General features: G+C 33.7%; 1 protein-coding gene across 8 annotated transcripts in view; it reads left to right on the top strand.

Annotated features, from left to right (window-relative positions):
- Positions 1 to 11,505, top strand: part of LOC143084036 (dihydropyrimidinase-like) — a 64,594-nt gene extending 53,089 nt beyond the window's left edge. For 6 of the 8 annotated variants that reach the window (XM_076260452.1, XM_076260451.1, XM_076260456.1 and 3 more), the window contains 7 exons: positions 991 to 1,147; positions 2,044 to 2,185; positions 2,964 to 3,047; positions 4,246 to 4,425; positions 5,882 to 6,016; positions 6,699 to 6,888; positions 9,029 to 11,505. In XM_076260452.1, the coding sequence (XP_076116567.1) occupies positions 991 to 1,147; positions 2,044 to 2,185; positions 2,964 to 3,047; positions 4,246 to 4,425; positions 5,882 to 6,016; positions 6,699 to 6,888; positions 9,029 to 9,114 (974 nt within the window). In that variant the 3' untranslated portion in view covers positions 9,115 to 11,505. The remainder of the gene's footprint in view (positions 1 to 990; positions 1,148 to 2,043; positions 2,186 to 2,963; positions 3,048 to 4,245; positions 4,426 to 5,881; positions 6,017 to 6,698; positions 6,889 to 9,028) is intronic. The other 2 variants (XM_076260453.1, XM_076260454.1) reach the window with 2 other exon arrangements.
- Positions 11,506 to 15,760: the final 4,255 nt, after the last annotated feature.

Here is a 15,760-nt window from a genome sequence, read left to right as displayed (position 1 = left end):
CTGGTTATCTTTCACATAAGGCCTTAAGGGGCCATGTTTACAAATCGAGACATTCTAACATTTTGGATCAACCTCCCTGTGATTATGTGATACATCCATCACCCATAAATGTCCTGTTTACTAATTAATTATAATTGGGGTATTGTTTGTCAGCAACAAGATAAAATGGTTCTGTCTTATTTTAGACAAATGATTATTCAGCAATTTTCACTGCTGTTCAGATTTGGCCACTTGTAGCTTATGTCTATCTATGTGTAAGTCACCAGATAGTGTTCAACCGTGGAGACACATTTTCTCCACATTTGAATCACTAATGTCATCTTGTGTTACTTCTGGAAAGAGACTTGATTAACTGCAATACCAGTTTCTTAATAATTCTTAATTTTCTGCCAGAAAATATCTGAAATGTTACTGTAAATATCTGAAATGATACTGTAAATTCTGAATTTTTTATGATGCTTTAGTTCCTGTCAAGATTATGGGAGAAAGGTTTTGCAAATGTTTAAACTCTTATTTTCTTTTTTGTATTCAGCATTTCCTGACACTCCTACTTATTGTTTATCCAAAAGTAATATCAGTTTTTATAATTCAATCAAACAAAAAATGTCTGAAAAAAGATTGCATATTAATACTGTGGATTCATTATTTTTCGTTGGATACCAATTTTCGTGGATTTCATGGGAACAGCTGAACCATAAAACAAAATGTTAAATGAATACAAATATTTCTATAGGCTTGTATCCATACGTCAGCAAAACCACGAAATTAAATATCCACAAACATGTAAGTTTTCCTCAATCGAATTTCTTTCAACGAAAATAAATGAATCCACGAAAATTGGTACTAACGAATATAACTGAATCCACAGTACACAAGAAAGTGTTTGAAATTAACTCCTGTATTCAATATATATTGGTTTTCATTTTTGGAGAGAGGGATGCAAGGTTAAGTGTAATAAAAAAATTAAACCTGAGCTTTAATATCTTACAGGTAAAGTTGTATTTGGTGAACCAATAGCTGCTAGTTTAGGAACAGACGGAACCCACTATTGGAATAAATGTTGGAGACATGCTGCTGGTCATGTGATGGGACCACCACTCCGGCCGGACCCTACAACACCAGGCTATCTTATGGATTTGTTAGCAAAGTATGTACTCAGATAGATAATGGATGAAAAATCTTATGTAGATTGAGTTATGTCCCCTGGCTAAGGATTTAATTAATTGTCACTATCTTCCTGAGCAATGTCCCCTGGCTAAGGATTTTATTAATCTGTTACTATCTTCCTAAATTATGTCCCTTGGCCAAGGATTTGAATAATATGTCTTTATTTTCCTGAGTTATGTCCCTTGGCCAAGGATTTTATTAATTTGTCACTTTCTTCCTGAGTTATGTTCCTTGGGCAAGGATTTTATTAATCTGTCACTTGCTTCCTGAGTTATGTCCCTTGGCCAAGGATTTTATTAATTTGTCACTTTCTTCCTGGGTTATTACCTTGGCCAAGGATTTTATTAATTTCTCACTATCTTCTTGAGTTATGTCCCTTACCAATCCAACAGCATAGAAAGGGCCGTAAATAGTCAAAGTTCAGCGTTATATTTTGGCCATGCCATATATTAATCTGATGTTTGTCTGTCAGTCTGTATCAACATGTTGAACATTAATTTAAAAACACTTTAACCAATTTGCATAAACTTTGGGGAATTGTTTATAATATCTATTGATGTGATCTTCCTTTGGTTAATTATAAATTTTACATTTTACGTTTCCAAGTTTTGGGGTTTTATTAGTAACTTTGAACTGAAGGAGCAAGTTATCATGGTAATATAACAACAAAAAGAAATATCCTGAAAGTAAAAAAAAAAAATCCAAGGTATCCGAAAGGTGGCAAAAACACTAATATACAGCAAAACAACTTGATATATAAGTATAAGACATAAATTTATTTTTGAAAAAATTTGGTCTGACAGGCAAGTGTTAAAAAACAAAAGGGATTTTCATCGGTTGTTTTTCAAACAAATGTTTTGTTTTTTTATTTTACAGTAATGATTTACAAGTTACGGGGACAGATAATTGTACATTTAATGCTGATCAGAAAGCTTTAGGAAAAGACGATTTTAGAAAAATACCGAATGGAGTAAATGGTGTAGAAGATAGAATGTCTGTCATTTGGGAGAAGGGTGTGGTAGGTACTATGTTACCATGAAAGTAATTCATACATTTGTAGATTTAGATAATAGATAACGCTGACCTCGTTCTGCATCCTCGATCAGTATTTGTATCTGTGAGAGAGAGAGAGAGCGAGAGCTGGTGAAGTCAGTATCAGAATATAAAGTGATGAGTTTTGAAAATCAATGTCAATCATTTACTTTTAAAAAGTTTATGTCCCATGGAAACATTGATTATAGTAAAATCCTGCTAAATTTATATAAAATATTTAAAATGCAAGTTTAAAAATAAAGTATTGCAACTATAACTCTGTCACAATAAAATCAACGGTACCAAGTTTGTTGCACCAGATGCGCATTTCCACAATACATGTCTCTTCAGTGATGCTCGTGGCCAAAATATTTGAAATCCAAAGCTTATATAAAAGATGGAAGAGCTATAATCCAAAAGGTCCAAAAAGTATAGCCAAATTCGTGAAAGGAATCAGAGCTTTGCATGAGGGAGATACATTCCTTAATTTATAATAATTTCTAATATTTTGTAACAGCAAATTTTAATAACACAAAAAATCTGTATTTTCATGCCAGTACCCAAGTACTGGCTACTGGGCTGGTGATACCCTCGGGGACTAATAGTCCACCAGCAGAGGCATCGACCCAGTGGTAGTAATAAAATCAACGGTACCAAATTTTGCAATAATAAAAACGTTGCAATAATTTCTGAATTTACAGTATTCTTTTGTAATGTCAGAGCATATTTTTATTCGTTATGAAAACATTATATTTCTATTTCAGCATACTGGTAAAATGGATCCATGTAGATTTGTAGCTGTAACTAGTACTAATGCTGCTAAAATATTTAATATTTATCCACAAAAGGTATGTTCCTATTGATGCAATGAGAGCAAGACTTACTTCCCTTTATGGCAAAATTGGGGGTTTACTTTAAAAAAAAAAAAAACTTAATTAATCAGCTGAATTCAATGTATATGACCTATACATTAAACATTTTTATTACACCCCTCCTGTAGCAGAGTGGGAATTAAAGTTTAGGCCACAATTAAAAATAGTTTGGTTTGCCCAAACCCTGCCCAAAGGTTGAGACAGTGGGTAGGTAGGTAGGCATTTTTTTTTTTTTTTTTTTAAAAGAGAAATTGAAGTGTTGGGTGTTTGTTAGTCTTCATGCCTATCTGATTAAAAAAAAACTTCTTCAAATCAGGACAATAAAAGAATTTGAGTAGGCAGCCATTTTCTGGGTAGGTAGCGTTTGGGCAAACAAACCTATTCTTTTTTATGGCCTTATCATCATTTGATTCTATAGCTAAAGATTCCATTATCCCATATGTTATGAAACTTATACACAAATACATTGATTAAGTTAGAATTTGGGTAGTGTCATTACAACAGTTCTCTAGTTATGTCACTTTATTATGTTTTATGCAATTGCGGCATCATCAATGTCCCATGGACACATTCTCAAACTATTTCTTAAGCCTTGCATAATTGATCACTACCATATAGTTAAGATTTTCAGACTTGTCAGTGCAACACATACAATTCTGTTTGGAAAATAAGAAATTTACAATTTTAGCCTCTGAAATGGCTGCCAAGGGCTAGGGAGATAAGAAAATAAGAAATTTACAATTTTAGCCTGTGTCAAGGGAGATAATCCAATCTCAAAATAATTTTAAAATGTAACTTATCTATATACTGTAGAAACATTAGTTTTTGTTGGGGTAAACATTTTGTGGTTTTATTTCTGTATAAGATTTCATGGGGATTTAATTTCGTGGTTTCCAGTAAATGGAAGGAATATTTATATGTAGGTTAAATTTTCGTGTGTTTTTTAAATTACATGGATATATTGTTTCCACGAAATAAATGAAATTAAATCCTCCACGAAAATTTCTGTCTTTACAGTATATATGAGAATAAGAAGTGGTATGATTACTAATGGGACAGTGCACTGTTTCCTGCTCTTTGGTCAGGTTGACACATTCCCCATTTCCATTTTCAATATTATCTCTAACAGATACCCAAAACACATTCATTGTAACCTAGAACTTATTTATCATAGGGACGTATAGCTGTAGGATCAGATGCAGATATTGTTGTGTGGAATCCAAATGCTTCAAGAACAATCAGTGCTAAGACACATCATCAAGCTGTAGACTTTAATATCTTTGAAGGAATGTTATGTCATGGTGTTGCAGAGTATGTCATGACAAACGGTCATGTTGTTTTAGATGAGGGACAGGTTAGTATTATTCGATATCTTTGAAGGAATGTTATGTCATGGTGTTGCAGAGTATGTCATGACAAACGGCCATGCTGTTTTAGATGAGGAACAGGTTAGTATCATTCAATATCTTTGAGAGAATGTTATGTCATGGTGTTGCAGAGTATGTCATGACAAACGGCCATGCTGTTTTAGATGAGGAACAGGTTAGTATTATTCAATATCTTTGAGAGAATGTTATGTCTTGGTGTTGCAAAGTATATCATGACAAACAACCATGTTGTTTTAGATAAGGGACAAGTTAGTATTATTCAATATCTTTGAAGGAATGTTATGTCATGGTGTTGCAGAGTATGTCATGACAAACGGCCATGTTGTTTTAGATGAGGGATAGGTTAGTATTATTCAATATCTTTGAAGGAATGTTATGTCATGGTGTTGCAGAGTATGTCATGACAAACGGCCATGTTGTTTTAGATGAGGGACAGGTTAGTATTATTCAATATCTTTGAAGGAATGTTATGTCATGGTGTTGCAGAGTATGTCATGACAAATGGCAATGTTGTTTTAGATGAGGGACAGGTTAGTATTATTCAATATCTTTGAGAGAATGTTATGTCATGGTGTTGCAGAGTATGTCATGACAAACGGCCATGTTGTTTTAGATGAGGGACAGGTTAGTATTATTCAATATCTTTGAGAGAATGTTATGTCATGGTGTTGCAGAGTATGTCATGACAAAAGGCCATGTTGTTTTAGATGAGGGACAGGTTAGTATTATTCAATATCTTTGAGAGAATGTTATGTCATGGTGTTGCAGAGTATGTCATGACAAACAGCCATGTTGTTTTAGATGAGGGACAGGTTAGTATTATTCAATATCTTTGAGAGAATGTTATGTCATGGTGTTGCAGAGTATGTCATGACAAAAGGCCATGTTGTTTTAGATGAGGGACAGGTAAGTATTCAATAAAGCTGTAAACTTCAATATCTTTGAGGGAATGACATGTTTTGTGTTTTGTGAAATGTGAAATGCATCAATGAAACAACACACAATAACCAGAAGACATTTAGATTTCAACTTACAGTCTTAGTCAATAGTGTGTCTAAACATGTATCAAGTTTTATAAAGACTTTTAAAGAGAAACATCAAATATATATATGAAGTAATTATCTGAGAGTACCAGCAATACCTGAAAATTTGTACAAAAACAATATCAGCTATTGATTAAACATTATTTTTCCAGACTAAAAAGGAATAAGATCACATCCAACTTACTTCAGTATACAGTATTCATAAACTGGCCTAGAAAAAAAAATAAACATAAATATGATAAACATGTAACTTGATATGAATGATTGTACATTTAAAGATTTCATACTTCAGAGGAGTTTTCTCAAAGTCATGGTCTGACAACACATGATAAATTTCTCTGTATGCAATAAATATTCACTTTATTTCACTTTTTTATAGGTGAGAGTAACACAAGGAATGGGAAGATTTATACCACTTCCATGTAACTCTGAGACAGTGTTCAGTAGGATTAGAGAGAGGGAAAGGGTAGGTAACTCTGAGATGGTGTTTAACAGGATTAGAGAGAGGGAAAGGGTAATGTCTTAAATTTTATAAGATTTCAAAATATTGGCAGCTGTATAATTGTATGGTGATGTTGCATTGCTACCAAAGACGTTTGACTTTCAGACACAACTTGTTTAAAAGTGTATGGGTCTCTTGAAAATAGTACAACAAGGCTCAAAGAAGGAAAAGGGGCCAATTATAACAAGCAATTTTCTGGTTTCAAGACAATTACTTGTGTATAAGTGTATGGATCTCTACAAAAATGTACCACAAGGATCCATACCTCAAAGAAATATTTGTATGATTTTGGGGGTTACGCCCTAACCCTACAGGAATAAGGGGCCAAAACCAAGTATTGACAAAAACATGAGTACAAGAAGATGGATCTCTATGAAACTAGACCACAGTGTTCTTTACCAAAACAGGAAGGTTTAGATTGATTTTGGTGGCTATGGGCTCAAACGTTTAAGAGAAAAGGGGCCAAACACCGGGGTAACCCCTTGGTCAATTATTTTTTTCGTCACCACTTTTGCCAATACAATATATTTTTCACAAAGCAACACAAAAATACTTTTAGTTTTTAATTTTACTTCTTTCTACCTCCTGGCCCCTATTCAATTTGAACGTTTATATCTATGTTCAGACAGTTATGTTAGTTAAACTTTAACAAATGACCTTGAAAATTAAATATTGACTTTTTTTTTCCTTTCAGACTACGAAGCCATGTAAAGTGGAAAGAGAACCGTATGATGGCCCAGTGGCTAAGATTACAGCCACACAGATGTCAGAAAAAATGATAGTAGCAGACAACCCAATAATACCAAACAATGCTGAATTTCACGGTCGACCCATGACCAGCAGTGGAGCACGTAATTTACAAGATTCCACTTTCTCTTTAAGTGGTAAATAACAATTAGGGCTATTCCATTAAAATCTATGTTGGAGGGTAGGAATGGAAGTTTAATTATTGGATGTGGGTCATGGGTTTTGAGAATGTAATCACTAGCCAGTCGAAACTTAGTTTGTGAGTTTGAACCCTGCCCATGAGGGTGCAATTGACACAAATCTTAAATGACTAGAATTGTCAGTTTTCCTCCAGGCAATCTGGCTTCCTCCACCAATAAAAACTGGCGGCCACAAAATAGTTGTACTTCAAAGTGGTGTTAAATCACCAACAATCAATCGATCAATTAATTATTGAATGTTGGTCATAGGTCTTTGTTCAACATGCACCTATTACCAGTATATATGCAAAATTATCTAAAAATTGATTCTTGGTTGTAGGGATATTTTGAAGTTTCCTCCTACCCTCTCGCATACATTTTATTGGAATAGCCCTTATATAAATGTATCCATATATAGGCAATTCATTGTAGGTATATGGTAAGGGCATCCTTTTTCTTCCATTGTTCTTTCCTTATCCTTAACTTGAATATGTATGGTCGTTTATAATGGCCCTTTTGGATGCCGAGTCATTCTCACAGATGTGATTCAATTTTTCGATGTGATTTAATTTTTTACCAATTTGGAAACCCTCAAGACACTGTGGTTCAGTTTTAGCCAGAATAAAATCCTTATTTTCTCGCATTTCAATGATCTGGAAAACTGTTTTTTTTTTTATAATTAATAACTCCATAGTGTTTTCACCTTTATCATTGTTTATTGTAACCTCAGTCAATTATTAGAAGTGACACCACGTCTAGCACATATTATAGAACAGAGATTTTTAATTTTTTAATTTTTTCTTTGGAAACAATTTTCTGAAATTAAGGAAAAATTTTCTTTTCATGGATATTTTTGGTTTTGACAAAGTTGGCATACAACCTATAGAAAATTTGCACAGTTAAATTCATGGTTTACCTGAACCTATGCAATCCACAGTATATAAGTGGTGTTTCTCAATGGATATTGACTATATATATATATATATGGGATATAGGAACCTATGCAATCCACAGTATATAAGTGGTGTTTCTCAATGGATATTGACTATATATATATATATATGGGATATGGGAACCTATGTAATCCACAGTATATAAGTGATGTTTCTCAATGGATATTGACTATATATATATGTAGGACTTAACATAATTTAGCATGAAGATTTTATCTTAACTTTTTCCTCTTGTAATATCCTCTTTTTACCTACCGTAATCTTATTAATTATTAATATATTATACAGAGAGTTTGTCTGCGGACCCATTTGTAATTAGAGAATATCACGGTTCACCATACGCTAAAAAGAACCTTTTGTAGATTCGAGAAAATAATCTCAACAGAAGTTTATGTTATACCCTATAGCTATCCACCAATCCTCACATTTGTCGTTGTATTTTAATTTTACAAGCCTCTCATCATCATCTTAAAACCTGCAAAACTACTTCTTACATACACATGGACTTCTACATTGAAATAAAAAGCATTGAACATGTACTTTGAGTAGACCATCGCACTTCAGCAATACCACCATCGCACTTCGCCAACAAGCTAGCGTCTTAATGCCACCATCGCATTTCAGAGTCAAACCATTTAACCTCAGTGTAACCATCGCGGTTCAGAGTCCTACATATATATATGGGATATAGGAACCTATCAATCACACAGCAACCTATTCACAAAAACGTTGCAGAGAACTTAGCATTTTTTGGTTAGGCTGTAGTAATTAAAATAGATTTTTTGAAAAATATCTCCCAACTCTCCCTTCATATTCTGCATTAGGAAATGTCTGAATCAAGTCAGGAGTTTAATAGTTATTTTTTGTTCATTGGTTGTCTGAGCTTTTGATTTTGATATTTAATACATGTGATAAGGGACTTTCCATTTGAATTTTAATTAGAGTTTGATATTTTTGTAATTTTTTCTCCAACTGAAACAAATTCTATCATTTTCTACAGATTTTTACCAAAATGTGTAGACAAAAAAGTGTAAACACAAGAACCTTGTAATCAGAAGAACAAGATTAAGAAATATTTAGGAATTATCTTAAAAGGCAACATTAGTATATTTTAGAATTTCTGCATTTATTTTTGTTTTTTTCAGGTCAACAAATTGATGAGAAATCACCAAGAAGGTCAACAACTAGGTCATTAAACCCTCCAGGAGGAAAATCATCAGGATTGTGGTGATCTCCCTTTATCAAGGGACATAACTACAGCATTTTCTTGACATTTTTATTTATAACATTTGAAGACTGCTTCAGTTTGCTGCATTGTTACATTGTGTATCTCCATATTTAGTTGTCTGTTTATCATCGTGTATCTCATAGAATATGATAATCTGGTTTACAGCTGTTTTACAAGAATGAGTGTATCTCATAGAAAATACACATGTTTTGCAAGAATGTGTGTATCTCATAGATAATACATCTGTTTTACAAGGATGTGTGTATCTCATAGAAAATACACCTGTTTTAGAACAATGTGTGTATCTCATAGATAATACACCTGTTTTACAAGGATGTGTGTATCTCATAGAAAATACACCTGTTTTGCAAGAATGTGTGTATCTCATAGAAAATACACCTGTTACACAAGGATGTGTGTATCGCATAGAAAATACACCTGTTTTACAAGGATATGTTTATCTTAGATCTTACTTTAACTAGGCCACAATTGTTATGCAGATCAAGATGTGATGACTATCTAAGATATTTAAATATACACAGGAAAGGATTGCATTTACAAAGAGAATTTGTTTTTAAATTAGCAAATTACCCAGAAGAAATAGATATACCTCATTGAAAATACAGAAATAAAAATACCCCCAATTTAGGACCTCTGATTTTGCAAACTTTTTGAAAAATAATCTAAATCAAATATTAAATTATGAGACATTAATCTTTATAGGGTTAGGGTTATACAGCAAACATCATGTTGAGTATGAATGTAATTATTTTTGAATATGACTTTTTTTCTTTTACAATATACGTTATGAATGTCAAATACTATCTGTTATAAATAACTGGTGTAGTCATCATAAAATTATTGTAATGTGTGAAATAGTTGGGTTAGAATCATTGCTCACCATTATGGCTGTGAGACTTGTGAGAATGCAACAGTAGTATATGTTTTACGTTAATGCAGCATGGTTACTTAGTCCATTATATTTTTTGACATTTGTTGCAAATTATGTAGTTTATGTTTTTGTTTAGCACATGTTTAGGTACTTAGGTAATCTAATCTTCTGTATGCAGTCAACAAAACCTATACTCCTCTGAAATGATTTATATGTGTCTGACAAAATATTCTCAAGATGAACCATCTCAAGGTGAACCATATTTTGTAAGGTTAAAGGTTATATTTTACTCAGGTTTCTATCTATTTACAGCTAAAGTATTCAAGTGTGTTTCCATGGTTTCTGGTGTCCAACATAAATGATACATACTTTTACCTCACTTTATTTTCCCTGTGTCATCTCCCTGTGTCAAGTCCACGTGTCATGTCATTTGGTTTACATAGAATTAGTTATTGACAGATGGTGGTTTGTCTAAGTTGAAAAATTGTTATAAATCATTCTAACATGACGTCCTTCAAACACTTTGAGTACACACCTGTGGTAAAATATGAATACATTGTCAAGCTGTTCCAATCGTACTCCCACGTCATATGCTTTTTTATGAATGAGATACCCGACGTCATAGAACGATGACGTAAGAATATGAGCATTTTACGGGAAAATACACTATCGCTCATGGTAAAATATTTGTCATACAGGGCCAACCCGTGGTAAAATCACGATATATTCCATCCCCCATGAATTATTTCTTAATTTTAACTGTCTGTTGAATTGTAAAAGTGAAGTAGGGAAGCATCATTCTTGGACATAGTTTCTGCATTTCTGTTAGAAGCTAAATAAGGAAATACTTTTTGAAATCAAGCTTAGAAACAACATCACAATATACTGAATTTGTCTTAAAAGCCCATGAGAAGCTGTGGAATTTGCCTACTGTGCCTACTGTGGCTATCCATGAGAAGCTCTGTTATTTTTAAGAACAGCCCACTATGTTTTTACTATATCACTACCTCCATAAGCTCTGGTATTAAAGATTTTGTAACCATTAAATGTCCTTATATTGACTATGTTGATCAGAGGCAGATTTAGGGGCTGATTGCTTCGTCCCCTCACCTCGCCCTTTCGCTTTATGGAGCTACAAATATGGTAAATGCCCTTGCTACCACGTGAACCTCTGGTATTTGCTGGACAACTCATCATGTTTTTACTATATAGCTACCTTTAAAAGCTCTTGAATTAAATATTTTTACTATCTTAATTAACTCCGGAATTGACTTTTTTTACCATCTTTATAATCTCTGGAATTGACTATTTTTACTATCATGGTAAGTTGTTTTTACTATGTTGCTGTCTGTAAAAGCTCTGATATTTAAGATGTTGCTACCATGACCTGGTATTTGTACGACAGCTTTAGATGTATTGACACTGCCTACAGTTTATAAATGTTACAATCTGTTATTGTCTTCTTTATACCAAGTAATAATAATAAATATATTAAGAGAAAATCTTGTTTTCTATTTAAATATAGGGTGTTGTAAGGTGTAAATTCAGAAATTATTGGGAGGTTTTTATTTGTGCGAAAAATGCGACAGAGTTGTAAAAGAAATAAATAAAACTCCCATTTTATAATGTTTTATATGAATTAAACAGGATTTTTCTCAAAATCGCAATAATAAATACCTGCATTAATTTCTGAATTTGCAATAGTTTAAATGTTAGGGACACCAAATATTTTATATCTATTCATTCTTTGTCTGCAGTTATTGGCATCTAGAGAAACAAACATTTTAGATATGAAAGGTGATTTCTGCAGAAATGGTTGAACCAGATAAAAAGTGAGAACATTGGATGATTGGACCGTTCGCATATAAAAATATTTTGGATAGAAGCAAAAATTAAACCTCATCACAGGTCTTTGCTTATTGTTAAAGGCAGTACGGTGACCTATAGTTGTTAATTTCTGTGTCATACTAAGGCTTTTCTACCTCAGGAATAGATTACCTTAGCTGTATTTGGCCAAACTTTTAGGAAGTTTTGGTCCTCAATGCTCTTCAACTTCATACTTTTTTCGGTCTTTTAAACTTTTTTTTTTCGAGCGTCACTGATGAATCTTAAGTAGACGAAACACTCGTCTGGCGTAAATATAAAATTTTAATTCTGGTATCTATGATGAGTTTATTTGGTCTCTTATGTAGAGTTGTCTCATTAGCCATACCATATCTTTTTTATATAACTGCTGCTAACATTGGTTAAAGCAGTTTTTGGTTTTCATCTCAAAAACTAAAGCAGTGAAAGCAAATCCGACTGGGGTAAAAATGATAAGCAGGTTAGGGTCTATCTTTTGCGATATTATCAGAAAAATCAGAATAATGGGGATTTGCCAATAGAATGTCTTGGTTTTTAGCTCACTGAGCCCAAAGTCCCCAAGTGAGCTTTTGTCATCACTTAGAGTCCGTCGTCTGTCGTTCACATACACTATTTCAGGAATCTTTTCCTCTGAAACTACTTGACCAAATACCTTCAAACTTTAACTGAATGTTCCTTAGGGTATTTAGTTTATAAATTGTATCCGAAGTTTTGATCCATCAACAAATTTGACCGCCATGGCTAAAAATAGAACTCAGGGGTAAAATGCAGTTCGTATGCCCCATTTTTGAGGATTATGTTTCTGGTCTGTGCCTCCATTCGTTCGTCCGTCCATCCGTCTGTCCCCTTTCATGTTAAATTTTTTGGTCAATATAGTTTTTGTTGCAGAAAGCTCGACATAGGGATAGTGATCCGGCAGCGGCAGTGTTAGTTAACTTCTTAAAAGCTTTATATTTTAGAAGGTGGAAGACCTGGATGCTTCATACTTTGTATATAAATGCCTCATGTTAGGAAGTTTCCATCAGTCACATGTCCAATGTCTTTGACCTCATTTACATGGTTCAGTGACTACTTGATCTTTTGTAATGTTAAATTCTCTCTTAGCTTATTATAAGTTATAGGATAACTATAGTTGGTTATGTGCATACCTTGCATGGTCCACATGCCCGTCAGACAGTTTTCACTTGACCTTAACCTTATTTCATGGATCAGTGAACAAGGTTAAGTTTTGGTGGTCAAGTCCATATCGCAGATACTATAAGCAATAGATCTAGTATATTCGGCGTATGGAAGGACTAAGGTGTACATGTCCAACTGGCAGGTGTCATCTGACCTTGACCTCATTTTCATGGTTCAGTGGTCAATGTTAAGTTTTTGTGTTTTGGTCTTTTTTTCTTATACTATATGCAATAGATCTACTATATTTGGTGTATAAAATTATTGTAAAGTGTACATGTCTAACTGGCAGGTGTCATCTGACCTTGACTTCATTTTCATGGTTCAGTGTTAAAGTTTAGTTTTTGAGTTTGGTCTTTTTTTAGCTCACCTGGCCCGAAGGGCCAAGTGAGCTTTTCCCATCACTTTGCGTCCGGCGTCCGTTGTCCGTCGTCTGTCGTCCGTCGTCCGTCGTCCGGCGTCGTTAACTTTTACAAAAATCTTCTCCTCTGAAACTACTGGGCCAAATTGAACCAAACTTGGCCACAATCATCATTGGGGTATCTAGTTTAAAAAATGTGTGGCGTAACCCGGTCAACCAACCAAGATGGCCGCCACGGCTAAAAATAGAACATAGGGGTAAAATGCAGTTTTTGGCTTATAACTCAAAAACCAAAGCATTTAGAGGAAATCTGACAGGGGTAAATATGTTTATCAGGTCAAGATCTATCTGCCCTGAAATTTTCAGATGAATCGGTCAACCTGTTGTTGGGTTGCTGCCCCTGAATTGGTAATTTTGAGGAAATTTTTGCCGTTTTTAGTTATTATCTTGAATATTATTATAGATAGAGATAAACTGTAAACAGGAATAATGTTCAGCAAAGTTAGATTTACAAATAAGTCAACATGACCGAAATGGTCAGTTGACCCCTTAAGGAGTTATTGCCCTTTATAGTCAATTTTTAACCATTTTTCATAAATCTAAGTAATCTTTTACAAAAATCTTCTCCTCTGAAACTAATGGGCCAAATTAATCCAAAGTTGGCCACAATCATCTTTGGGGTATCTAGTTTAAAAAATGTGTGGCGTGACCCGGTCAACCAACCAAGATGGCCGCCACGGCTAAAAATAGAACATAGGGGTAAAATGCAGTTTTTGGCTTATAACTCAAAAACCAAAACATTTAGAGGAAATCTGACATGGAGTAAAAATGTTTATCAGGTCAAGATCTATCTGCCCTGAAATTTTAAGATGAATCGGTCAACCTGTTGTTGGGTTGCTGCCCCTGAATTGGTAATTTTGAGGAAATTTTTGCCGTTTTTAGTTATTATCTTGAATATTATTATAGATAGAGATAAACTGTAAACAGGAATAATGTTCAGCAAAGTTAGATTTACAAATAAGTCAACATGACCGAAATGGTCAGTTGACCCCTTAAGGAGTTATTGCCCTTTATAGTCAATTTTTAACCATTTTTCATAAATCTAAGTAATCTTTTACAAAAATCTTCTCCTCTGAAACTAATGGGCCAAATTAATCCAAAGTTGGCCACAATCATCTTTGGGGTATCTAGTTTAAAAAATGTGTGGCGTGACCCGGTCAACCAACCAAGATGGCCGCCACGGCTAAAAATAGAACATAGGGGTAAAATGCAGTTTTTGGCTTATAACTCAAAAACCAAAACATTTAGAGGAAATCTGACATGGAGTAAAAATGTTTATCAGGTCAAGATCTATCTGCCCTGAAAGTTTAAGATGAATCGGTCAACCTGTTGTTGGGTTGCTGCCCCTGAATTGGTAATTTTGAGGAAATTTTGCTGTTTTTTGTTTATCTTGAATATTATTATAGATAGAGATAAACTGTAAACAGCAATAATGTTCATCAAAGTAAGATTTACAAATAAGTCAACATGACCGAAATGGTCAGTTGACCCCTTTAGGAGTTATTGCCCTTTATAGTCAATTTTTAACCATTTTTCGTAAATCTTAGTTATCTTTTACACAAATCTTCTCCTCTGAAACTACTGGGCCAAATTAATTCAAACTTGGCCACAATCATCTTTGAGGTACCTTGTTTGAAAAATGTGTCCGATGACCTGGCCATCCAACCAAGATGGCCACCACGGCTAAAAATAGAACAGGGGTAAAATGTAGTTTTTTGCTTATAACTCTGAAACCCAAATCATTTAGAGGAAATCTGACAAGGAGTTAAATTGTTAATCAAGTCAATATATATCTGCTCTGAATTATTCAAATGAATAGGACAACCGGTTGTTGGGTTGCTGCCCTCCAATTGGTAATTTTTAAAGAAATTTTGCTGTTTTTGGTTATTATCTTGAATACTATTATAGACATGATAGATAGCGATAAACTGTAAACAGCGATAATGTTCATCAAAGTAAGATCTACAAATAAGTCCACATGACCTGAATGGTCAATTGACCCCTTAAGGAGTTATTGCCCTTTATAGTCAATTTTTAACAATTTTCATTAATTTGGTTAATTTATGTAACTTTTTACCAAATATTTTTCTCTGTTACTAATGGGCAAAGTTCATTATAGATATAATTGTAAGAAGCAAGAATGTTCAGTAAAGTAAGAACTTCAAACACATCACCATCACCAAAATACAATTTTGTCATGAATCCATTTGTGTCCTTTGTTTAATATGCACATAGACCAAGGTGAGCGACACAGGCTCTTTAGAGCCTCTAGTTCTCATTCTATATGCAATAGGTCA

This window comes from Mytilus galloprovincialis, chromosome 7 (genome assembly GCF_965363235.1).
Source record: "Mytilus galloprovincialis chromosome 7, xbMytGall1.hap1.1, whole genome shotgun sequence".
Lineage (NCBI taxonomy): Eukaryota > Metazoa > Mollusca > Bivalvia > Mytilida > Mytilidae > Mytilus > Mytilus galloprovincialis.
Note: the sequence above shows the minus strand (reverse complement) of the source record. Positions and strands in the feature narration are given on the sequence as shown.